This window comes from Lutra lutra, chromosome 2 (assembly GCF_902655055.1).
Source record: "Lutra lutra chromosome 2, mLutLut1.2, whole genome shotgun sequence".
NCBI lineage: Eukaryota > Metazoa > Chordata > Mammalia > Carnivora > Mustelidae > Lutra > Lutra lutra.
In genome coordinates, this window is record NC_062279.1 from 131142828 (window position 1) to 131170796 (window position 27969).

General features: G+C 32.4%; 1 protein-coding gene across 2 annotated transcripts in view; it reads left to right on the plus strand.

The window, feature by feature from the left end:
* The window catches only part of PCDH10 (protocadherin 10), a 61031-nt gene that overhangs the window by 4396 nt on the left and 28666 nt on the right, over nucleotides 1–27969 (plus strand). For both annotated transcript variants that reach the window (XM_047718443.1, XM_047718444.1), the window contains exons 2-4: nucleotides 651–709; nucleotides 1264–1370; nucleotides 9052–9357. In XM_047718443.1, coding sequence (XP_047574399.1) covers nucleotides 651–709; nucleotides 1264–1370; nucleotides 9052–9357 — 472 coding nt within the window. The remainder of the gene's footprint in view (nucleotides 1–650; nucleotides 710–1263; nucleotides 1371–9051; nucleotides 9358–27969) is intronic.

Below are 27969 nucleotides of genomic sequence, written 5' to 3' on the forward strand. Positions count from 1 at the left end.
AAAAGGTGTGTGGATGGTGGAGGTGGGGAGGAAAATGCAGAGGGTGTTTGGAGGGGGAAAAGTTTTGGAGGGGGATTATGAATTCCTTTCTTGGCAGGTTATTTTATTTATTTGAGTCTTAGATATTATTAATTGACTTTCATGAATATTTGTACAGCTCATTTGTATCTTAAGCACATTTTGAAAATAAACAACAAAATAATTCCATAAAATATCCAAACTTTTTCTTATTGAGCGTGCTGTTTTTCTTGTGTCAACCAGTATGCACCTAAACACTTTTTTAGGCCACTGGAAGGAAGACTGCAGAGTATACCTAGGTTGACTCTATTAGGGACAATAGTTTATGAGCCCTATTAATGAGGTAATTTGCATTCTCTCATTAATGACACACACACATGCACACACACGTTTAAAATTGGCCTTTTATTTTTGCAATTTTTTTAACTTTTACTGAAAATCTAGACTGACATGTCTCTGCATATAGCCCTTACCTTACCCAGTAATCACTAGGATGAAGTCTTAGAACAGCTTGAAAATTCATAAAACTACACACAATTACTTAAACTAGACTCAGTTCCTAACCTCAGAAGAAGACTATTAGTTAAACCCTTAGCATTCAAATGCTTTTGATTTATTTATTTTTTTTCTAGACTAAACACCAGCGAGCAGAGCTCAGCTATCTAGTTGACAGACCTCGCCGAGTTAACAGGTATGGACTTTTTTTTTTTTTCCCTAGCCATGTGTGGACAGTTTACTACTTACTAAAATTAGGAATTAGGTGTATTGTCCAGTATTAAAATATAAGATGTATAAAGCATCTCCAGCTAGGTCAGAACATAAATACTGATTATGTTGGGGTTCCTGGACAATACATTAAAAATATGGATATAATTCATCTATATAAAGCTTACTGGATATATTTAAATATTTTAATATTTTATCAATTTATACTCCTACACTGCTTCTGATAGCCTCCCTTTTCCAGGTGAATATATACTCTTTTATGAAAATGATATACACATATACATAACGCTAATCATAGAATAATGACTAAAGTGATATGTCTTAAGGGCTCGAACTGACTGTTCAGCTCAGTTTTAAAGAATTAGGCTTAAAGTGATGAAAACTAGCTTTCTGCAGAAATAAAGCCAACTTAGAGGTTTATGAACCTGCAGCACCATTGGTGACCATGTGGTGGCAGAAGAATGTTTTCTGTGTTTCTTCACATTTTTTATTCTAATATTCACGTTTTTGTACTTCTAGTTCTGCATTCCAGGAAGCTGACATAGTAAGCTCTAAGGACAGTGGTCATGGAGACAGTGAACAGGGAGATAGTGATCATGATGCCACCAACCGCGGCCAGTCAGCTGGTAAGTGTGTTCAAAAGGCAATGCTGACTTTTAGTTTGTTGTTGTCATTGTTGTTAAAAGTAAATCTAGAAAGAATGATGTCCCGGGTAATTTTCTGTAGGTTCAAGGTTGGTAAGTCCACAGGAAAATATGTGTCATCCTATGTTGATAATTGTATATTCAAGGAGGATTATAAAAATCTAATGTTCCTTTGGGTAAAGTTAGAGATTCGTTGTGAAATATGATAGAATATGAGCTATTTCTTTTTTATGTAGTGTTCTTTAGTGTAATCATATTGCATAAAAAAAACCCTATAGATTTCTCACCTGGTCAGGCCTTGGTCTTCAGTCAACTAAGGTATTATTAGACTTGTTTATGGATGAGGTAACTGAAGATGAATGAAATTAATTGACCTGCACAAAATCACAGAGAATAAGTGGATGGTTGGGAAATAGAATCCAAATTTATTCCTTTTGAGAGCAACACATTTTGTAAGCCACTGAGTATTGAATGAGAGAAGGAATGGTGATTAAAAGTCATGAATAGGCTGAAAGAAAGATTTCCAATGCTGGGTTCTTAGGCTTCAGGTCATTAGTAAACATTTCATAATGTGTATTTTCTCAAGCATCCTAGGTTTCCCCATATTTTCAACAGGGTCCCTGACCTGTCAAGTGTTGAATCTCATGTGTATTTGTATGTAAGGGTAATGATAGCCACTGATGGGGTTGCAGTATAATGCATATATTTTACATTGTTTATTTTACTTTTTTCTATATAAATTTAACTGTTAAATTTTATAAGATGCTGATAACTCTGTTTACTAATCTGTAAAGAAAACACTTTTAAACATAAAACATATACCTTATAATGATGAAAATGATTTCACAATGGTTGGATTTTCTTCCCCCTTCATTTGCATTTCAACTAAGAAAAGTGCTTGTTGATTTTTTTTTTTAACTTTTTATTTTTTGATTGAGTTTTGTGTTTTTCTGACTTATAAAGAAATAGAAAGGCAAGTTAACCTTTGTAACTTATAAAAATGTCCATCACTGGGTTATCTCTAGATTCAACTCTGTTCACTTGATTTTGAGCTTCATTTTGGTTAATGATGTAACCACAGAGAGATAGAGCCCTCATTTTCAAGGTAACCTTGGTCCTAGAGAGCACACATTCCTTAACACACTTGGTGGACCTCTGAATGGTGCTGAGGCAGTGTGTCAAAGGGCAGTACCCGCCCCATGGTCTCCTGGCAGCCGTGGTTACTGCAAGCCTCTCACTTGGCTAATGTGTGCTGTGTCTGAGGCTGCCTTAGCCTTGGGAAACACAGGCAGGAGGAGGGGGAAAAAAGGCTGCTCAAGGGTCTCTTTATATTGCTGCAAGTCATTAATATGCAGACCTAATGAGACTTGAGAACTGCCAAGAATCCCCGGAGGTCCCTGCCCCTTGCGGGCCTTCACGCTAAGTGAACAGAGCATCTATTTAGTGTCTGGGAACCTGACAACAAACCAGATCTTGCCAGAAGTTTATATTTGAGTACAAAGTCCCTTTCATTTTTGGCCTATATATGGCATATGATTTATTGTTATCTTCAAAAAGCTGTATGTTTAGAATTGTTCACTCCTATTCGTTTTTCAGGGTTTCTAATTTAAGTTAGCCTTTTTAAACTTTTAAAACAAAATGTTTAATATTTAAACAGTATCTGCGGCATGTTTCCTTGGGTGCATTTTATTCTTTTCCCACTCCCCCACCCCCTGCTTTGTTTTTTTCTGTAGCACTCCAGTCTCAATGAACATTTCAATTAGCTTAGTCCCTCAGACATAATGAGCTATAATAACCTAACCAAAGAAAGAGAAACGAATAAACATCTGCAAAAAGTGCTACATTTGTAAGATGGTTGGGAATAGATTCTTATCAATGCGTCTTCCCAGTACCTATTTTATTTCTCAGAGACTCAATGTTGCCATTTTGGTAATATTTCTTTCAAATTATTTGAGATGTTAAAGATTTAAAAGGAAAATGAAAATGCCAAATCGTGTCCTGGAAAACATTTTTAAAAAGCAAGGCAGTTTGTATTTTTCTTTATCAATAGCAAAAAAAATTTCCCTATCCCTTTACATTCTTAAACATGAAAAGTGTTACAGAATTAATTTATTTTTGTATTTCATTGGTGGTTCCAGGGCAGTTACAGCATACTGAGCACAATAATTGCTGTTGGAGAATTGTAATGACACATTTGTGTTAAGAAGTAATCTCACCTTTGTGTACTGAATAGCAATCAGATTTAATATGTCTAATTTTATTGTAAGAATGATTCTGAAGTGTTTTCATTTTTAAGTATAAAACCCTAAATGCAGAGAATTGAAATACATTTACTTTTATGACTTTCTCCAGTTCACACTAATGTTGTATACCATAAACTTTATAGCAAGCAGCTGTAATATTTCCTTAAAGTTAAATCCATTTCAGGTGAATAAGTACCTCTGTTTTATTTTCTTGTAAAGCCAGGTATTGATGACCTTCCAATTTTGTAATATTTAGGAAATATTATTCACAGCACATCTATTTCCAGGTTTACGATATGGAAAAAATTCATACCATGACAAATTTTACTTGGGCACTTTTTAGGGGGAAAACACCAGGTTATCAAGGAAAAATAATACTAGAAAGTCATAGACCCTGAATTCTGTCTTTCAGTCTGTACCTCATTCCATATTACATACATTATATATACTACTGAGCTTAGTGTTTCACCTGTTTAAACTTCTTTACTTGCTGTTTATTCTCAATTTCTTTTTCTATGTTAACATTATTTTGTATTTATTTATTTAGATATGCCTTCTATTTATTCTTCTATGAATAGTTTTCTTTTTTGTTCTTTCTCCCCTACCCCCATTGCTTTTCTCCTTTCTAAGCCATTTGCAGTCACCAATCTTGTTCATAGAAGGGCTTTAAACACGGAGGCAGCTGCACAGAGAATCACATAAGCTTTTTCAGTTTTCTACTGCACCTGGCTCCATGTGTGAAATTCTTCGGCTTGACCACTGCTCTGTGGCATTTTCTTTCTATAGCCTTGTCAAGGTGCTTTCCGTTTTTTTCAGTGCACTATTGATGTATTGGTTAGATATGGCAGAAGTCCAGGGAGATGTGGTAAATATATGCATAAAAGAGGAAAATCACAAGAGGAAAATCTGATTAATCACAACTCAAATAGCCAAAAAAAAAAAAAAAAGTCAAAGTGTACTTAAAAGAAATATAGTTTCACTTTTGTTTAGTATCTTATTAGATTAAAATAATTTTTTTTTCTGATTTGCAACACTGATATAAACAGTTTAGTTGTATATTCTTAAACATTTTAACATTATTGCAGGTACATCTGAGGAGATTTATTCAATTGTAAGAATGGTTTTTGCCTCGTTTTTAAATATTTGCAATATGCATACTCCTGGAATTAATTGCTCCTTCTTAAAAAGTATATTGAAGAAGATAACCCTAATAAGTGATTCTGTTAATGTTACTTGTTATGGTGTACCTGAAAGTTGTCAAGTCACTCATTCTTGAAATTTCTTCTTCCAGCTACAGTTAGCTTCTAAGTGTGTTTATTTTTTAATTAATTCTTGAGCTTGATACATGAAACAGGTCAATATTAGGCTATACGTAAAAACAAATAAAGTGATTTGAATCGTCAGTATCTTCAAACTAGTAGGTAAAGTATATCATGAAATGTGTTCAGCCATTGCACAACTATTACATTATCAACAAGACAATTTATGATTTATCGAAAGTACAAATTTCCCTTTCCCAACTCCAGTAAGAATTTAGATGCTGGTTGATTAGTGTCTGGACTTACAAATAAAATGAATTTACATGATTGTTTGCAAAAGCTTATTCAGGTTTCTGGTGAAAACCTGAACTACAAATTGATGTTACAGAAAGATTTATAATTGGAAAAATATATGACAAAATATTAGAGAAAATAGAGAAAAATATAAACATTTTGAATGATAAGTAGGGAGAAATTTTGATGTACATGTTTTGACTTTTTCATGAGTGAATTATGTTGATAAATATCTGACTATGAGCTATATTTTCCTAAAAATTATAGCAACTTTTGTGGTTGTAATTAATATCTCTCCATTTTTTTGGTGCTAAGTGGTTAAAGGAGGACCGGAAATTTCTTCAAAAAATTAAGTATTGATTTTCTTTGAAATTAATTTATCATGTTATGAAAAATTAAACATTTTTATGAAGCTTTGATGCATGAGGAAGAAATGTACCCATAACTTCATATTATTACATTCATCAGAAAACAGCACAAATTGAATACAATTATAATATTTTTGAAATGACAATTCATTCTCGGTAATACTATTACTGCCTCTGACTATAAGGAACAAGTTACTTGCTGGTTAAAAAATATGTATTTTAAAATTGGTCTAAATATATCTTTGCATTAACAGGCAGTCTATCACGTCAGCTGTCATGCCTTATAGAACAGATTATTTCTGAGAAGTTGTAAAAATAAATAACTAGGAGAAGAAATTTCAAATAATATATATATATGTTGAGATATTTCTTAGAAAATACCCAAACTTTGAAACTGAGGTTTGGTTGGCCTGTATTTTTCTGCTGTGCTAATCTCATAGGTTCTATAGTAAGGGCATTTGAATAAGAAAAACTAAAATCAAGTTAAATTTATTTTCTCTTGGGACTTCAATTTGGGATATTAAAAAATTCCAAGAGCAATGTGAAAGGCATGCATTTTAATATGTCACCTGCCCTATAATACCAGGCATTCCTGTATATCATGTAATTTATCACAACAAAATTGAAATATAATTTTGTTTATTTGGTCATTAAAGAGTATGTTTAATGGGCCTGGGGATAAATTTTTAAAAAGGTAAATACTGTTAGTCTTTTAGAGACTCCCTGAAGTGAGGAGTGATAATAGGAACATTTATCTGGTTCTCAAACTATACATCTAAAAGGCAAATGATTTGAAATTTATTGATGTACTGTTTGTTATTTTTCTTTTAATTTTGTTGCTATGTCTGATATTTTTTTCCTCATGAGAAATTGGTACACTTGTTTTATAAGTAAAACTGGTGAAATATATTCATGCACAATTTGTGGCACCAAATTTCTCATTCTGGTCATATAAAGCTGTGTGTTATTACTATGGGAATCACACTTTAAAAGTACTAATTCATAAATACACTAAGAACATTATTTACAAGTGTTTTCTTTCTTCTGTCAAGTAAGATTATTCTTCCAACAAAAACTTTATCATATTTCACATTTTTCTTGTTATGCACACGACATATTTTCTGTACAGTTTCTTAACTCATGAGAACTTGATTACATCATCTAAGGGAATTTTAACTAGCCTTTAATAACTAAAGAAACCAAAAACCAGAAAAACCATTAGCTTCAAGAAGAGAAAATGGGCAGAGTTGCGTATACACTATCTATAAAAACCAGTCCTACTGAAAGTAACTTCTAATATAATCAAACATCTTAATAATGTTGAGAGACTAGTTTATTACAATTTTTCTATAGATAGATGATCATATTTAAGAATATGAGAGTCTGGGTACAGGTGCCCGAAAAGACATAGAAGATTATTAATGGTTCTGTGTAGTATATTTAAAATGATATTTATCAGTCCACGTGAGGAAAAATTGCATTAATTCCAAATTTTGCATTGGATACCTATCTTTATTAGGGTCTAATAATACAATTTGATCTTACTATTTGAATTAATTCCACCAACTTCAAATTTAGTGCCTTGAATTTAATTTTCAAACAAATGATTGCTCATAATAATTGGACTTTTAACAGTAGTTCCATCTATCAAAAAATCTTTTTTTCTCTATCACACTGCAAATATGGAGCAGTTCTAGTACAGTATTTACAGTATTCAAAATACAAATCTCTCTGGTTCTATAGCTTCTGCCGACTTTTGTATGTCAATGTGTATCAGGGACATTGTCATTCCCTTACTCTTTTCCTTTACACATAGCTCCTTGAAGAAATTGGATAAAAAAACTGAGCTACTCTGGTGTCTAGAAAAACATTGACTTGTTTTACATGCTTTTTTAGTCTGGGTCCTTATCCTGGTTTCAGCTCACGTTTTAAGTTCCTCAACAGTTCACTGATCAGTAATTTATTTCCCGGTTTATGCATGACAATTATCAATGGAACATTATAATCGAAGTCAGACTCGGCATTATACATAGTTTAATTTAAAATAAAAAAGTCATAAAGTGAGATTAATATAGGATAAGAAGCTTTGTTTTATTTCTTTAAACATAATTTACATAATTCACTGTTCTGAACTCCAAAATACTTGTGGATAATCTAGAAGATTAATACTCTGAAAATTTTTTTTTCTATATTTTATTCATACAGATGTTAACATACACACACAAACAAGTAAAGCAGTTTGCGACACAATACCATCAGGAATTTATAAACTAAAGCTGACTCAAGAGTTCAATCGCTCATGGTATTTATAAGAAGAAACAATCAGATGGGTTCATTAAACAAATATTAATCTGTCAATTAAAAAAAGAAATCTATGCTCATTTGAGAGTTTCTTTTATACAGAATAATCACACTTAAATTACTTTAAATTGATCCTGTTTAAAAATAAGCACAGTAAATGTGTTGGTATGTTTAGAAAAATATTAAAATGTGATTTGGGTTTATGTACTTGTTTTTCTGCATGGGGTGTTTAACAAAATAAATATCAAAAAGTATTCTATAGTGCTCAAAAATTGTTATGCTCTGCTTAAGAAACTGAACTTTCTTGAGTCATAATCAGATAATGTTGAATAATCTTGTTAATCTGTGGGAGACAGTGAAATTTGAAGATTTCATTTGAAATCTTAATATTCTCGGATTAGTGGGGAAACAGTTCTGTGTTGACGAGGACAAGTGTTTTTCCAATATGGAACAAGTAATAAAGTATTTGTCAATAGTATCTGCACCTGACTCACAATACACTCGATTACCCTGGTTTCACTAATTACAGTCGTTTGTTCTGGGTTTGTCTGCAGTGGTAAGTGATAAGTGGTTTGTAGTAATATGGGCTACGAGAATGTCATTGAAATATACCTTTTAGGGTCATTTTCTGAGAACCTGAGAAAGCATGCTTTTGGCCACTCATGTAATGTTTCATTCTTGTTATTTATGAGTTTATCAATATGAGTGCTGTATTTCTGTTGAATTTCACTTTTTATTTCATATCCAGATTTCATAATCTGTATATCATCATTTGTGCTTCACATAGTTCGATGTTTTTGTCTCTAAGGAAGAAAAAATGTTGGATGCCTTATCATCATTAGAGATTATGGATTATAAAAGATATACACTGTGCATTTTTCTCTGTTATGAATTTCACCAGAGATTTAAAAAAAAATATTTGTCCTTTTTCTACTCACCATTCCCTAGTTACTTAAATAATTTAGAGTCAGACTTTTTTCCCAATACTCTGAGAATTTTAGAAACATCTACCTCAGGGTCCTCTTTGCTAGAAGTCTAACCCTTTGGAAAATAGTACAAAGACATTTTTGGTTCCTATGAGGTTAAGGCAAGAAAATTTGGGCAAAATGCATTCACCCAGCACTCTTTATGTTACCTGTAATCTCTCACATTAGTGAAATCTGAATCTGGAGTTTCTTTTTTTTTTTCCGGGTTACAGGTATGGATCTCTTCTCGAACTGCACTGAGGAATGCAAAGCTCTGGGCCACTCAGATAGGTGCTGGATGCCTTCTTTTGTCCCCGCTGATGGACGCCAGGCTGCTGATTATCGCAGCAATCTGCATGTTCCTGGCATGGACTCTGTTCCAGACACCGAGGTGTTTGAAACTCCAGAAGCCCAGCCTGGGACGGAGAGGTCTTTCTCCACCTTTGGCAAAGAGAAGGCCCTTCACAGCACTCTGGAGAGGAAGGAGCTGGATGGACTGCTGTCTAATACACGAGCGCCTTACAAACCACCATATTTGAGTAAGTATTACATAAAAGGCTTTATCAAAGTATTCCCTTTGAGGGAATAAGTTCAACATGCCATTCTTCTTAGTAAAAATAGAGTTCAGGTTGTTTTCCGAAACAAGATAAAAGTGACTCTTGGATGCAGGCAGCCCTTTACTATGGAAAAATGAATATACGTATCAGGAAGACAGGTTCCTGTGTTAGGACATGGTTGTTGACAACAATCAAACATAACTTTTGATCTTGAAAACATTTTTCAAATGTGCTTCATATTTCCTTTGAATATTGATCTCTTGTTTACTTGATTTCCATGTGTTTTGAAGGGCTTAATTAAGATGGAAGAACATCTCTTGACACTTGAGTCCCTGAGAGATTTTATTTATTTATTTTTTTGATGCCAGCATTATCACATAATCATCCTTTTTCCATAGTGACATTAAACATTTTAGGCTAAATTAGGAAATCAGTGCAGCCATCACTTTGGCCATTCAATGTAATTTAGAAATATGTTCATATGGAGTAAGTCTCTGATCAGAATCAGAGGAACTATGTGAAGGAAACATAGAAATAAAGCAATAATCTTCATTTACTTAAAATAATATGTTCTTCTAACATGGAGACATTGAAACCTGTACTCAGCTCTTTCAATATTGGGACCATATTCTCTAAGTGGATTATTTTATACAATCATTGTGAAAATAAAAATGCTTAGAGATTTTGTGGTGTATTTCCTTTGAGGATCTTGGCAATGAAACAATCCTATATTCTCTGCTACATAGTTATCTTTTCCTTTAGTTAATGGGTAAATGCCACTGACAATTCAATAGGTTGGTCAAACCATAGAAACTAATGTTTGATAAAGGTGAAGCTCATAAAAACTCAGTCAAAAGATGACTTTTATCTTAAATAGCAGATCCAACATACATGATGTTTTCTTTCTTTCCTCTTCTAGTGTAAAAAAATCATAGAATCATAAGCTAGGAACAAAAATGAGACAGATTGCTGATGTGTCATTTCTTTTATGATTTATGGATGGGAGGGAAATCGAAAAAAATACTGAAAGGAAAGAAAAAAGCTAGAAGAACATATATTTTAGCTTTTGTGAATGTAAATATGAAAGGCATTTCATTGAATGCATTGGGGACAAGATTGCTACTCTAGATATTGATAAGTCCTATGAATAAAGGAATAGATCTGCCACTGGATATATACATTGTGATGGCAACAAGGATTAAACTGTTTTATGAAGGATTGCCTCCAACTTTTCAAATTACTCAGAAATACCATTACCCCACACATGATATAGTAAGTATTTTAGCATTTTAGAAACAAATAATTGGTCCTAAACTATTAGGAGTATAAATATAATTGTATAAATATAATATGTATGCTGTATATTGTATTGAGTATAAATAATTGCTCCTAAACTATGCTGTCTATAAACTATTGATATTTGTTTTGCTTTATCTTTTGAAGTTAAAAAATACAAGAAGAGCACATATACTTAAGGGAAGTGTTGAAATGTCAAACGTAGTAACTATGATGAAATTTGGATGCTTGAGTCCTAAAGTTTAGCTCACACATCTACACACATTAGTGATTTCAAATAGCCTAAAATAGTTATGTGTGTTGCTAGAAATCAAAGAATGCATATGTTATTTAATTAAGAAAATTAAGATTTGTTTGCATATGATGCAGATATGGAAAAATAAGTTAGGTTTTAAAAACTATTTTATTTTTTCTGTGTTAGCCAACTCATGCCACTTAAAATTTAGGGTTTGGGATGAAGTGTGACCTGGCTGAAAAATAAGCAGAAATAGAAGTATTTTGTTGTTTTTACTTATACTATCCTTAGTTCTTCATAGAACTTCAGCTTTCAGGGTTTAATGCTATCTTAGACTCACACAATTATCTTAAAAATTATATCATGGTTCTGATTTAATAGACATAGATAATTTTATGGTTAATTTGATAGTATAAACTACAAATAACAACCCTGACCATTTTGCCCTCCAAATTCACATGAGAATAGTTGTTAATACTTGTACTATTTATCTTCAGGAATGGAAATATTCTCACCTTCTAAATTGAAAAGAATGTCCCTTACATAATTAAACTAAGAACTTGGCACCTATAACTTGTGTTTAACCAGAATGCTTAAATAATTATTGGGGTAGTAGTTTTCTTTTGTTGGACATGCATTTAGTTTTTTAGTGACTAGAAAGTTTACTTAATCTTAAGAAAGTAGCTGAATATTTATTTATTTTTGTAGAGCTCTAAAAATAAAGCCCAATGAAGCTACCACTGTCATTTATAAAATGATCAGGAAATGATAATATCCTTAATAATACAAATGAAATCATTGTCTATACCCAGGAACTTCCCATTTCTTTTTTGTTTTGTTTTGTTTTGTTTTAAAGATTTTATTTATTTATTTGATAGAGATCATAAGTAGGCAGAGAGGCAGGCAGAGAGAGAGAGGAGGAAACAGGCTCCCTGCTGAGCCTGCTGAGCAGAGAGCCCTATGCGGGGCTTGATCCCAGGACCCTGGGATCATGACCTGAGCCGAAGGCAGAGGCTTTAACCCACTGAGCCACCCAGGTGCCCCGGAACTTCCCATTTCTATACTTCTGATTATTAAATTTAAAATTAAAAATCACGAGGAACCAACTTCTACACAAAAGTACGTGTATGCACATGCTAAAAAACAGTTTGTGTTTTTTTAAAATGCCCAAATACAACTATGTTTCCTTTTTTTTTTTTAATGTGTAAGGAAAGATCCACAAAGAGTATGGATGATGAATTTAATGAAATGGAAGTTATTTTTTAAATCAAGAATAATTTTGAAAACGTCAATTCAAACTCGTTAGTCATGAGCACTTTATGAGCATGCTTGCTCTTATTTTTGTTGTAATGTCATAGTTTGTTAATACTTTGATGAAAACCAAAGGGATACACTGAAAGATTAAATAATTATAAACATGTAAAAAATGGTTGTATTCAAAACTCAGTGTTTTGATTTATCTTAAAGTGCTAGTGAATTTTAGCATAGCTTTACCTTTTCAGAGTCATAAAAAATACTAAAATATCACCTTAACTTTTAATAAAAATTAATCACTGTTTTTGACACTTATTAAAATAAAACATGAAAAAAATTATTACCTGGAGTTTAAAAATAATACCACATTTTATTTTGAGGAATTCAAGAATTTCTTTAGTATTATAGACATCTTATTTAAAATAACAGTATTTCAAATGACACAACGTTATACAGAAAAAAAAAGGAGCATAAAAATAATTTAAGTTCAAGAATATAATACATAAAAGCTATATTTTTAAGAAAATTTAGAAAAACCCAATAGTTAATACAACACCTAAATATTACTCTTGCAATCATTCTTACTTATGATTTTGGCTTCACATTTTGAACAACATTGCTTACAACTTTTGTTAGTAAATAAGCATATCTTTTGGTTCTAATCAGCATAAACAGTACAGTAGTAAAGGTGTAAGGATTCATTGGAAACTTGCTGATTTCTTGTCATTAAACCTAATCAATGCCTAAGAATTGACAACAATCAATAGACAAATAACCAATGAAATTTCACCTAAAATATATTTGTGAAAAATCCTTCTTTCATTTATTTAAAGGGTCATACAGTAATAAAATATACTGAACGAAATGAAAAACATACATTTACATAATAATTTTTTAAACCCTTAATCCAGGAAATTTTCTAGACTCACAGGGCTGTAGGTAGTTCCCTATTCAACTATTTATTGAAGGGTCGTGGTTCATCCTCTGTTCACATTACACAGCATTTAGACTAGTCGGTATGTGCCAAAAAATTACTGGTTTTCTCCTGACCTAATTTTATTTTTGCCTACTTTTTGAGTCCTTTTGAAACTTCAATTCAACTCAATCTTAACATAACACAAGAAAAGATGTCAGAACTTTGAACCATCCCATTTGAAAAATTGCTGACATTTTACCTAGACTTTTTTCAATAAACATCATTTTGAGAAAGTTCTTTTGGGCATCTGTGTTATTTCTATGGTGCACTTCAAGTTTTTAGTTGATTAAAATTGTAGAGCATGTTTTGTTTAGACACATCTCTCAATCTCTTCATTGTCTCGATCTGCCTTCTCTGTGATTTTGTAATTTTTTTAACTCAATAGTGTGGTTAAGAGTATACATAAGATTCAAAATAAAACCTCTTTTCTTATTGGTACACATTACCATCATATTTATGAATCCTTGTATATGTTTTCTCTGGGATTTCTATATTCCTGTAACGTCATAAACATAGCATCAGTTTATCAAATAATGAGGTCCATAAATAAGCATTATTATACAGGGCCTTTTTAACGTGTCTTTCTAGGTCCATACATCACTAAATGAATGGACATCTTTTTCAGGATATTTTTTTCCTAGTACATATGTTAATTTTAGTACATATGTTCCCTTTTTCTCCAAGTTGTGTTACTTTTTAATATCTTATTTCTGAGACTTTTGCTTCTCTCACTCTTCTTTATAAGAATAGCTCTGGATTTGTGAACCTAACTTTTTCACTTTTTTAGTTTAAACCTTTGTGACAAATCCCTGGTCTTTGAATCACACCAGTCCTTCTGTTTTTCATTAAATTCCTTTGTTTAGTAATTAAAAATTGATCTCTCATAATTAAAGTAGTTTACTCACCTCGGTTTTGTGAGCAGGAAATAAATGATAACTCAGGGTCAGGAAAAAACCCAATCCCAGTTCATATTCTCTGTATATCTACTGTTAGATTTAATGTTCACTGAAGTTTATGATCTTTTACTTCTTTGAAAAATGATAATCTATTCACGATTTGTATTCTTACTGCAGTTAGCTGATGCAACAGCTGTCTGGAACTTTCCTGCAACTCCAGATAACTGAGATATTATCACATTATCTTATTTCTTCTGTAGTTGTTCAGTAATGGTCTACCTCAATTAATACGACTTCAAGTGAAAGCTATAAAAATCCTTCTGAGGTGAACGCTCATTTTGCATCTAGACATCTGGCAATTTCTGTAAGCAATTTGTTCACTTTCTGACATCAGTGCTTCTCAGTGACTTATCACTTGTCATTTAAAACTTGTGCCTTTGGGTGCATTGGAACTGGTTGGTATCTAATACTCTCTTGGAGTATTTAGACTCATTATCCAGCTATGCATATTATAAATGCTAAAAAATTATGTGATAAAAAATGAATGAATGGCTGAATGAGTATTTTGAAGTACCCAAATAATCTTTAATGCTATCATTATACTTTCATTCACACACACGTCTGTACACAGTTTTGTTTTTTCATCTCTAAGCAAACTTTATTTTCTTCCAATTCTTAAAATATGTTTTAAATTAGTTATCCTTCCCTCGTGGCTATTACAATACTACAAGTTTTTATAACGGGAAGGAGATTGTGAACTCATTCAAAATATTGATATGCACATATCCAAGGTGCTTTGTAAAATATGTTGGAGTTTTTCAATACTCTGAGATTTTAAACACCTTTTGATTCATTCTAAGAACTTATATTCTAAAAAGGTGTTAAATTTGTTTCATACTTGTTAACTCTCTTAGAATTTAAAAACTCGCTTTCGTACCAGATCTTTGAGATAATCTTCCTTGACATATTTTATTTACTAGCAGCTTTCATAGTTTAGGTCTTATCTTTCACTTCTTTGTAAAGCTAATAGATACAAATTTTCATCTAGTGTAGTTACTTATTTTTCTTATATAATTCCCATGTAGGAATTATTTATTTGCATGTTATTAATTATATTTTTGAACTGACAGATACTTGGCTAAATAAAAAATATATTCAAGGTTTTTAGAGAAGACTTAATTGAGAAGTAATTAATATCTTTACTCAATATTTTACAATCCTTAGTATATGAGTCTCCACCTACTATTTAAAGAAGTTTATTTCATGCATACTTTGCATTTTATTGGGCTAACATTTAGCATGTTAATATTATTTATATACCTCATTTTATATTACAGATTATTTCCATCTTCTTTCTTATTTTGTAATTGGAAGTAAATCCATATAAGCACTTGTCCATCATGTGAGCCTAAGAAAGGAAGATTATCAATTAAAATATAAATAGAATTATTCAATGAAAAGGATTATCTACTTGGGATTTTTTTCCCTGCTTCATCATACTGAAGATGTGTGGGTCAAAATTCAAATGCATTAAGTAAAGTAAAGAATCTGGAATATATAAATTCAATTGCTTATAAACATCATTCAACATTATTTAATACTCAATGTGCCAGACATTTTTTGGGTGAGTCTGCGTCTTCTAAAGTCCCTTTAATAGGAATTAGATAGCATCATTTAGACAATATAGCTTGGAAATTTGGACTGTGAGGTTCATTCTTCAGGATTAAATAGTACTATCAAATTAGGACTAAACTCAGCATAATGGGAGTCAATTTAATGTTTCCCAAAGTATAATAAAAAAATCTTGGAAGTTTTCTATCAAGGTCCAATAAGACTCCCTAATTACTTCATTAGTGGTCCCTAATCACCTACATCAGTTTAGGTGAGGACAGTATGGAGGATTTGAAAACACTGAATCCCAAATGTAATTGCACACCAAAGGACATGGATAAGGACAAATTATAAACTAGAAATTTTCACAGATAAAGATCAGGGTTTTATTTCTGAATCTTTCATCAGTACATTTATGACATTATACTTGTACATTATACCTAGGCACACACCATTTTCTTTTTCCTAGGAATATCTTTCTTTTAACTATGAGATTGAAAAGATTATATGTGAATTTAATTTCAACAAAATTTCCATTATCTGTACAGTAGAGTGTTATTACAAAATTTCCATAATCTGTAGAGTGTTACTAAATTATCAGTGACAAAAAAATTATCAATGATAACTTTTAAGTCATTGAATTCGACAGGTGATTGTAAACATATTTTTTGTGTTCCATTTCATGATTCTGTTGTGTGGATACATTTGTGCATATAGATATCTCATATAGAAACATTATATTTTTAATATGATTTAATTTTTAATTTTATCTCCCTATTATTTTAGCATGATTAACTAATGGCTCCTTCATTATCAGAAGCTGCTAAACATCAGAATATAGTGTTTTTTTGAGAAACAGATAAGTGATGTAATAAATTTTGGTCTGTTTCTTTATTTTTAAGATACTGATTGTACTTTTTGAGGACCAGTTCACACTGTGTATTATAGTAAAATTAATCATGACAGTGTGGAGGAAATAGAGGCCTATATTCTGAGGAAAACATTATTGTTACTGTTGGTAAAAATGTTATAATAAGTAGGACTTTTTTCCTCTTTTCATGCTGCTATTAGACACAATCCTACCCTAGAATATTACCTGTGTTGGATATTCAATGGTGTATCTTACACATACTAGACAAGTGAGTTAGTTTGTCATCTAGTGGTGTTAAGTTTCATTTTATGCCAATAACTGTATTTCAGCTGCAAGTTAGATAAAGACTGCATTATTCATAAAAAGCGTATTTGTAAATATTTTTTGTTAAAATTTTCAAATAAGTGTCTTAAAGAGGAAAAAAGACCCAAGCTGAGGAGAAATACATAAATAAAGTCAATATCAAATATATATTTCTTGAGTTTAATTTTGAATCATGGTGGATAAAGAAATAGCCATAATGAAGGGATTCTTTGCGAGCTCACTAAACATAACATTGGTTTTTGTCTCAAAGTGCGGCACGTGGTAGAAAGTTCTGAGTCAACAATGACAACAGTATATAAAGTGTACATAATAAGTTTCTGGGATACACTTGATAGTGTATATAAGATAAAACATTTCCCATGTAGGCTTAATCAAAATAGTGTTAGGAATTGGTCCATAGATATGAAGGTGAATGTTAAATAGTTTAACTGTTGCTGTCATTTCATTCTTACAAAACATATAGAAAATCTGGAGGCTGACCTGTAAAATTAATATAAAATTATTGTGTTCTTTCTTCCCTACTGTTAATAAACCTAATGCCAAAACTAGTCCCCTTGCTAGTCACTGGTGGTGTGGGTTTAAGATTTATTTGCCAGAGAAGTACTCATCAGATGATTATACTGAAGGTCATGAAATCAAGATGTTTTGGTAGCTGTATCTTGATTCTTGAATTACCTCAATCTTTTTTGATAAGAACAAAGGTAATAGAAAACAATACTATGTAGAACCCACAGAGTTCTACTAAATTATACTTTTAAACATAGAAATGATGGATAATTTCATGCATATACAAAAATTGAGTAGTACTAAACTCTCCATATTCTCCAGCCTAAACAGTGATCAATTCTTGGCCATACTTGTTTCATCCAAATGTGAAAACACTGTCTTTTCACTCAGATTTTTCAAGCAAATCCAGAGATCCTACAGCTTACTCCATTAATATTTCAGCATATGTTTATTAAAGATAAAGTTTATTTTTAACATGACCACAAGAACAGTATTCCTCTTTAAGGAAAGTTCTTACTATCATTGGTTATCTCATTAGTGTTTAAATTTCCATAGTTTTTTCATAAATATTATTTAATTTTACATTTATTATTTATAATTTTCTCATAAATATTATTAATATCACCTATATTTTATTAACTTGATTCATAATTAAAATAAGCTCCACACATAGCAACCCATTTTTAGTTTTTTATTTTTAAATTTTTATTAAAGTATAAAATACACGTAAAAAGGTGCAGAAATCACAAATGCATAACCCAAATTTTCACAAAATGAGCTCACTTGCATAATCAGCGATCCCAACATTAACTTGGTACCATGTCCAGTAGCCAAAAAGTCCTAGTACTTCAAAAAGTACCTCAAAAAGCCCTGTATTCTGTCCTCTTCTACTACCACCAGAGGAGGCGCCACTGTCCTGACCTCTAACCAAAAATGAACTTTTCTGGATTTTTGAATTTATATAATTTGAATAAATGAAATAGAATAATATTTTTGTTTCACTAAAATATAATAACCAGATATTCCCTCTGATAATATAGGGAAAGCAGTCAGCAGAGCCTAAAATACACCAATATGTAAACTAAAAAGACAAGTTAGTTAGCATGTGCTCCCCTTGAACATGATTGCTCTTAACTATCTTTGGAATTCTTATCATGTCTAGTCTTTCACAAATGCTTGGTACCTGTCTTTATATCTTTCTTATTTATGGAAACATTATCTGTTAACTTAGTGGTGTTTTATAAAAGCAAATATTTAAATATGTTCATTTGAATACCAGATTATTTGTCTGTATTTCCCATTTTTTTGAGTCTAGGTTAGAGGATTGTGGCAAATTGGCACTCAGGATGCTAAAGGGAGACTTACTAAAATAAAGAGATTAACCTTTTGGAAAATGGCATATCTAAAGAGAGTTTAAAAGGATTGAGGGACTGTGAATTGAGAAGAAAAGGGGAGAGGTGACTTAACAAATGTTAAGTGTTTAAACAAATACTACATAGATAAGATAAGGATCAGTTAATCTGTCTTTATTGAGAGCAGAAAGGAAAAAAATGGATCTATATTGCATCCTGAGAGATGTGAATTACACATTATGGGAAATATCCTGACCCTGACATTGGTATTTGCTCCTGAGAGATGTGGAAACACTTTACCTAGAGAGCTTTACAAACTACAAATGTAGGCATATGTCAGCTGTGATTTGGTGGAATAGCGCTTTCTAGCCCTGATATGTATTTCCTGCAGAACACGCCTTTCCCAGCACTGGGGCTGGTGAAGGAGTGAAGCGGATGAGGCTCAGTTTTCCTGGAGGACAAAGAAAAGGCAAGTGAGAAAGCCTAGGTTTTTATACATTCCCTTCCCTTTCTGTTTCTGTGTAGATGGCTTGTATTCCTGAAGGATTTTGAAAGGAAAAAAATTGGATTCGTAAAGCCATTTTTGTCCCCCTCACATTGAATTGCAATGGATGGTTAAATATCCAGGACCAGAAATTAAGAAATCATAGTTTTAGAAGGAAATTTGCGGACATGTGTACAGGGCAAACGTCAAGTATAAAATGTCTATTACATTTATAAATATATACAGAGATAGATATGCAATATATAACATAGATCATGTCTATTGAAAGTATGTGTTACAACTTAAAAATGTATATAATAATAATAAATAAAAGGAAGACAGATAACTAAACTTTAAATACCTGACTTTGTCAAATACTGAATCTTCATTGAGCTGCTTTATTTCTCTTATAATAAGAATTCTCCACTTGTGGTATCATATTATCTTCTGCTGAATTTTAAGGAAAATCCTTGGTATCAGTTACTGTGAAATGGCTCACGATTAAATAAAAAAATGAAACAGACATTAATAATGATTCAACGTCAAGTTGCCTCTTTTCTTTTTTCTTTTCTTTAATTTTTTTTTTAAGATTACATTTATTTGAGAGAGAAAGAGATAATGAGAGAGAGCAGGAGCAGGGAGGAGAGGGAGAAGCAGGCTCCCTGGAGCAGGAAGCTTGATTCCAGGACCCTGAGATCATGACCTGAGCTGAAGGCATATGCTTAAACCGACTGAGCTACGCAGGCGCCCCAAGTTGGCTACTTCCTTAAACCTAGTAGTAACATGTGTTTTCTTAATTATTTTGGAAGATATTACAACACACTGTATATGATCATTATATTTTGGTTACTTTGGAGAGTAAATTAAAATGTAGCATTGGCCTGAAAACAGAAATCATGAATGAATTACATACTTAAGAAAAATAAAATGAAAAGAAAAATAATCAAATGGGAAATTGTATTAGTTAAACATTAAGTCTAAATCTAATAACAGTAGTAGCTACTACTGAAGGTCCATTTTACAGGGAAGAAAAGATGAAATAAGACACGATAAAGGCACTGATTTCATAAATACACAACCAATGTTATAAGGTGATAGTTATTTTTATCTATCAAGGGTGATGAAGTAATTTTTGAATTAGATATAGGAATAATTTGTGATTATATAAATATACTTAATTATATAGAGCCAAAGGGGTTGTTTTGTATTAGACAATGTAAAAATGCCTTTTATTGATAGACTGGAATGAATTCTATCTCCTTTGAACTTTACTAAGCTAAGTATTTGGGAAATCAGTATTTTTTAATTATATATGGGATGGTGTGAAGATAATTATTTCTCAAATTATAAGAACAAAATATTGACTCATTGAAATTACTGAGAAAGGAAATTTTTTTAATGCAGGCTTACTTAGAATTATTTTTAGGAAATACTTGATTTTAAATGATTTAATTTTCATCTCTCTCATTTAATATCGAGCTTGGAATCTAGGGACATAATTCTTGGGAACTTAAATTGCTTGCTTTGTATGAATTCTTCATAGAAATTATATTTTCATAATGCTTATAGGGAAGGTGTGCTAATATATCTAAAATGGGGAAATATAGTCTTCCCCTTAAGTAAAAACATTTAAGGTAGTTTATAAAAGATATATTATATTGCTTTGAGGTTAATTTTAATTCTATGCCCTTTATTAATCTTTCAGAGTTTTTCATATTTCAATTACTTCCTAATTTCAGAAGGATGTTGATAGGTCCTATTATTTGTAATAGTATTATATATTGTAAAGTAGTGCCATGGTAGAGTAGAACTGTAAGGAAAGCGTTTAGCTAGCTGCTTTAGGCATGTCTTCCCAAGCTACTGACAAAAACAGGGTGACCCACATTCAAGAAAACTTATTGTTAAGAACCTGTTATATTCCACGCATAGTGGCTTTCAGTTTTGTTCGCCCTAGAACTATATTACATAAATGTTCTCTAGGCCAACTATATAGGAAAATGATTATGGCTCATGAACTCATCACCGTCACATGCGAAAATAAGATTAATATCTTAATTTCAATACATATGTAATAACGGAATCAATTGAAATACTTGAGAGATATCCAGGAGGAAAACAGAAATATTATGAGAAGTTTGGTTGAAAAAGTAAAGGGCATCAGGTCAGGTTCATTGTTAGCGATCATACATAGCCTTCTGCATCATCCTTAGGTAGAAGGATACAGTATCTTCTGCATAGATCAACATACTCAGATCAGGTCATCTCAGAGTCACCTGCTCTGCGCCAATCTAGAAATACGCAAAAACATATTTAATTATTGATATCTTCCCACCCTATACCTCATGCAAACTACCAGCCCTCTTCTGAGGTAATTTTGGGGAAAAAAAAAAAAGAGGCATATTACAACACTAGTAAAAAGTTCTCAACTCCCTCTTTAAAATGTACATGAAGCACAACCTTATTTACTTAGTTGGATTGTGGTCTTGGCAAATACTTGAAAAATATTCTAGTTTTGTTTTCAGGGTAAGTTTCCCCAAGCATCACCAATTTTATCCATTTTGACTTTATGATAACTTGAAATTATTTTCAGCAAATAACACTTTCTGATTTTGTTCTTATGGTATATGTATACTTCCTTTGGACTTGTAGCCCATGATACAATTACAAGAGTAGGTCTTTATATCTGTCCTCCTATCAGAGATGTGATGTGGTATAGTTAAGAGCGCCGGTTGCAGGGCTGATCTGCCAGGGTTCCAATACTGATCCAGCCAGTTACTAGCTGGGTGACCTCTATAATTTCTTTAACCTTCCTGTAACTCATTTACCTCCTCTGTGACATAGATCCTCAAAAGCTCATTGTAGAGATTAAATTATTTAACATATCTGAAACAGTGAGTGCTTGGGCCCAGAGGAAGCACTCATTAAGTGTTCAAGGCAACCATATATTCAGTTAAAATTGGAACAATGACATCAGCCTGAGTATGGAGAAAATTAAAATTCTGGCTCAAATAGAACTAATTATGCTTTCTTTTACTTCCAGAGAAAAATCAGACTCCAAATGTTCTTTTCACAATATATCACTATTTTACATCTGCAGTATATATTCTTTCACATAATACATATTTTTTAAAAGTACAGTATCCCTATTTTTCTTTTATATCTGTGAAATCAATGAAACCGATTGAATAGAACCAAAGGTGTAATGACCAGCAAAGACTAGGTTTTATTCATTTTATGGTGATGTTAGTCACAAAGTGTGATTTTTAAAATGTCATGTTCTCATTATTTTACTTACCTTGTGCATTTACAATGAGTAAATATACTTGATCGTGTACGACAAACAGTAAAAATAATCTAACAAAGAATATACTTTTGAGATGATAGATTCTTATTTCAGTATAAGCAGCAGCCATATAATATTTGAAAATAAAGAATTTATATTTCTTCAGGCCAAAAACAAAAATTTTAAGTGATACGAGTAGATGCCCATATCTAATTTGACACAATCTACATTTTGACAATCGTACTAACACATTAGAGTAATTTCTGGCCTTAGGCAGGGCATTGTTACTCCAAAGAGTTCTGATATCCTTGTGTCAGAGACGCAGATGCCCAAAGATCATCACAAAGTAAATGTGAAAATTGAGTCTTTCTATAGGATATACGATAGATATCTCTGTCTGTCATAAATCAGTACTTGAACATGCAAAAGCTCAGATATTTTCTTGCCTCTTTCTCCACTAAAATCCCATTTGATAAACCTAATTCTCTGAGGCGTCATTGTATATTTATGTTTTTGTAACTTTGTCTTTAAAAGTCACATAGAACTAGCAAGTGATGTCAGAAGCTCATTTGAGAAGTGCCATGATTCTATGATTCTATGTGTTTTCTGTCTCCTGCCTTCCAGGTTGGTTTTGCATGTATATCACTAATCTGCCTGAATAACAATAGCCCTAACAACTAAGTTTTAGTGCCTGATTACAATCCTACATTATATATTCTTTTTATGTGCATATTTCATATGTTTTCATATGAAAATAAAAATTTCTCATCTTTTTATAAAATGGTGAAAATTCCTGCACTTAATAGAACTGTTGCCCAACTATGGGGAAAAAAATGGAATTTTAAAACAGATTTAATTGGTTTTTTTTCATTTACATATCTGTGAATGAAATCACAGCGTCAACTGCAATTAAGCGTTTTCTCTCTTCTCAAAATGCACTGTTTTTCAATGATTCTACTTTAAGTTTCTCAGCTCATTAACAGATACAGATACACAAGATATTTACTTTATTATAATAAATGCCTTTGGCTATCATTGGAAAAGATCTCTCAGAGTGTAACCAAGGAAGGATTTATAGAATTCTACTTTGGGGCCATTATTGGAGCACTATCTGAATGATTTTAACTGATAGAGAATAAAAGGTGTTCTTGGAGTACAGAATTGAACAAAAGTGTGGAACTGGAGAGCAAAAGTATATGAAGAAGTGAATAATATAGGTTGCCAAATCTATAACATAAATCCAGGGGGAATAGTTTGAAATAGTTTAGGGAATAGTTTGAAAGTTATGTTTTGGAGAGATTAAGACTCATTTTAAGTAACAATACCAATAGTAATAGTAGCTAACAATTGTTAAGAACTTATCAGCCTAGCACTCGTGATTCTAAAAACTTTTCAGATATTAATACATATAAGCCTTACAATAACCAAATGAATTAGGTATCTGGCCCATTTACAGATTATAAAATTAAGAAAAAGAAATGTTCAGTAGCTTGTCCGTGGTCTGATGGCTAGAGGGAGAGAGCTAGACTTTATTTAGAGACCACCTGATTCTAGAGGGAGCATTTGTTTGTAACCCATTCACTATTTGAATCCCAGGCTTAAGAAGTGAGCACTGTTCAGAGGGGGTCAGAAAGGATGTGTTGGGTGGTGTTTTTGGTTTTGTTTTTTTTATCAGAAGAGTGTTATTGGCATTGTCAGGCTTTGTGGCAATAAGAGCCTGGTGGACAACGACAATGAAAGGATTACTATTAGAGAAATTTTGAAAAAAAAAAAAAAAGAAAAGAAAGAAATAGAAAGTATTAGAATTCTCAATGTAGCAATAAAAGATAAAGAAAATAGTTATCCAGGACCATTCTGAAAACTTTAGACTGAATGATTGGGAAAAGTTTGCACTCCCGCTTTACTACTACTGAGGATCACGTGCTAGAAGGCAATACGTGTTTTTGTTTTTATTTTCTAAGATTTCATTTATTTATTTGATAGAGAGAGAGAGAGTGCGAGTGGGGGTGAGGAGCAGAGAGGGAGGGACAAGCAGACTCTGTGCTGAGTGCTCAGACCTACAAAGGGCTACATCTCACAACCCTAAGATCAGGAACTGAGCCAAAACCAGGAGTTGGTAGCTCAACCCACTGAACCATCCAGGCACCCAGAAGGGACTACATTTTGATTGGAAAACTAATAACCAGCTAGGAGCACCCTTGAAAGTACGTATCAGTAAGATGGAGAAGATGAAATATGGGGTACTTTATTAAATTAATATTTAATATTTTTGGAAATGAAAAGTAGATACAAGGAAAGATGATAACTGAAAATATTAGTAGGTTGAGGTTATTTTTGGATAGGAAAGATCTGATCAACACATGTGACCTTTAATCACTTAAAATATATTATTTTAAATGCCATAATTAAAATTATCCCTGTGTTTTCACTATTTCTGTGAATTGCCAACCAGATGTTCCCAGGATGAGACTTACTTGTGCGTCTCCGTGAAAGAATAAACCAGAAGCTATATTTTACTTAAAAAAAAATCAGTTTCACAGTTATAAAGTAAATTTAATGTTCGTTTATGATCATTACCTGCCTTATTTTTTTCTTTGTTAAGATGTGTGGGAAAAAATGTTCCGTGCTTTTCTATCGGTATTTAGCTTTTATTGCTACTGATACTACTCGAGGCTTGAGATTTGGGACAGAATCACTTCTTTGAACAGCTCCTTTCACCACTTTTTTCTTTCACAATTACCTTAGTATTGAGTGATCAGCTCCAAAACACCCAGGTAATCATTTGATTGCAAAATATTTTGTTAAATTTGGGAGATTTAGGGTGATGGAATGCAAACTATTTCCAGATTCGTAAAGTATAAACTCTGGGTCTTCACTGGGCTCTGTGAGGAGATGCAAGTGTACTTTCTTTTGCATTCCCCAATCTGAGTCCTTTCTAACTAGCTGGCCAAAATTAACAAAGACCCCTCTGTTTTTCCATCTGGCTTCTACCGCCAAGTAGAGTATTAATTTATATTTATAGACATTTGACTTCAGTAGCCTCCTCTGAAAATTTTGGGAAGCTCCCTGTTGTGACCACAGTAATGTTCTCTAGCTTTCAAGTTTTTTTATGTTTAAACCCTGCCTACAGTCTTTGCTTCGTGTCATTCAATGATTGTCACCTTCTTGATACACCATTTTCCCCAGGTCCTTGTGCTTTGACACATTCTGTTCTCCCTCTGGAATGCTCTCTCTTCTCCAAAACTGCTCCTCATTACATCAGTGTGGCCATCTCTTACTCATTAATCAAAATTCAACTCATTTTACCTTTAATAAGAAGCCTTTCCAGACAAAGACAGATACACCTTCTTCTTATAACTTCTAGATTTTTATACATGATTGCTGTTTTTAAAATATCTTGTGAAACAATTGTTTTTACTATTGGATTGTTAAATCTTTTATTTTTTTATTTATTTATTTTTATTTATTTATTCGACAGAGAGAGAGAGAGATCACAAGTAGGCAGAGTAGCAGGCAGAGAGAGAGAGAGAGAGAGAGGAAGGGAAGCAGGCTTCCCGCTGAGCAGAGAGCCCGATGCGGGGCTCGATCCCAGGACCCTGGGATCATGACCTGAGCCGAAGGCAGAGGCTTAACCCACTGAGCCACCCAGGTGCCCCGGATTGTTAAATCTTTTAAAGCAGAATCTATGTGTATTCATTTTAGAGTCTCAAGTCCCAGTAAACACCCATAAATGCTTATAGACTATACCAATGAATCAACAAATGAAACATCCTAAAGCTAAAGAAAGCAAGTGCTATTTTTTTTTCTCTTTAGTTATCTAGGTAGGCATCTTCCCAACTTACACAAATTAATATAATTAAAATAATGTCTTAATGCCAAAACAAATAATCAAACAAACCCCCAAACCTAACCATTTTCATTCTTAACATAGTCTTCCCTGATTTCACCATCTTTCAAACTTCCATAATTTCCATGTCCTTTTTATTCTGGCCTTAACTATATTAGTCCTTTTGTTCTTTTTTTCTGATTGATCACTTTCTCTTTAAAAACTCCTTAAGCCTCAGGGTGACTGGGTGGCTCCCTTTGTTAAGCATCCAACTCTTGATTTCAGCTCAGGTCATGATATGAGAATCCCTGCAGCAGGGAGTCTGCTTAAGATTTTCTGTCTGTCCCTCCTTTTGACCCTCCCCCACACGCAGGATCCTGCACAAGCACACCTGCTTTCTCAAATAAATAAAAAAATCTTTAAAAAACAAAACAAAACAAAACAAAACAAAACCCTTAAGCCTCATGTTTCACCATCACCAACTGCTAATTTCACTAATATATTTTTTCAATGGTCTGTTGTGTGTCATTTGCAAACATGTATGTAAAAATTTAAGTAAATATAAGGTAATTAGACGTGAGCATAAATGGAAATCCATTGTATTACATGTTTACAGGCAGGGACAGGATAACTATGGCTACAGGCAATTTATCTGACTTTCCTTTAGCTTTGGGGAGTTTCAGTGTAAGAATTTTTAAGTGTTGGATATTTTCACTCATCATCATTATTGCATAAATCATTTCCAGATTGGTTCTTAGACAGTTATTTTTCTGTGGTCTTGTGGCAACTGAATATCTCAGATTTTTTTTTTTTTTTAATAAGACAAAATTTTGATTTTTTTGTGTGTGTGTGTGTGAGAACTTTATTACATATGCAGGTAGGTTTGTACAGTTATCATGTTTTAATAATGTTATAGATATATATAAACATACATTGTCAATACTATTTAACTAGAATCTGTTACTGGCCTCAGCAAAGGTTGATTATTTAAAATTTGAACTCTTTCCTAGATTTATTGTGATATTTTTCATAAATAGCAAGTGTATAGCATGACTTTTATTTATTATGTGGTTAAATATTTATAGTAATTAAGACGAACTCTATTGAAACACAAAGTGTAAAGTCATGAGAAGTAATTTAACTATTTAAGGATCCAAATCTTGTCACTTAATTAGTATATAACTAAACTTTAACAAGCATGATATAGTCTTATTTCAATATTTAGCATTTCTGAGATTTTTTTAAAAGGTGAGTTTGGCTCACTATCAGTTTTCAAAGATTTTATTTATTTATTTGAGAGAGAGAGAGCATGAGAGAGCAGGAGTGGGGGCAGGGAGGCAAGGAACAGAGGGAGAGGGAGAAGCAGGCTCCCTGCCCAGCAGGAAGCCCGGTGCATAGGTTGAGATCCTGACCTGAGCCCAAGGCAGATGCTTAACTGATGAGCCACCCAGGTACCCCGCCTATCAGTTTTCAAATCTTTATTTATATGATGGTAGGTTAAATTGAAAGGGCAAGGGAGAGGTGGTTTAATGAGTTTCTAGGGGATAACTAAAATTAAAATGTGCACAAAGGCTTAGATTTTAGAGTAAAGTATTTAAAATTATATTTATTATGCAAAAGAAGAACATTTTATCTAATATGTTATATCTATCTCACAAAAACAAAGACTTCATTCAAAA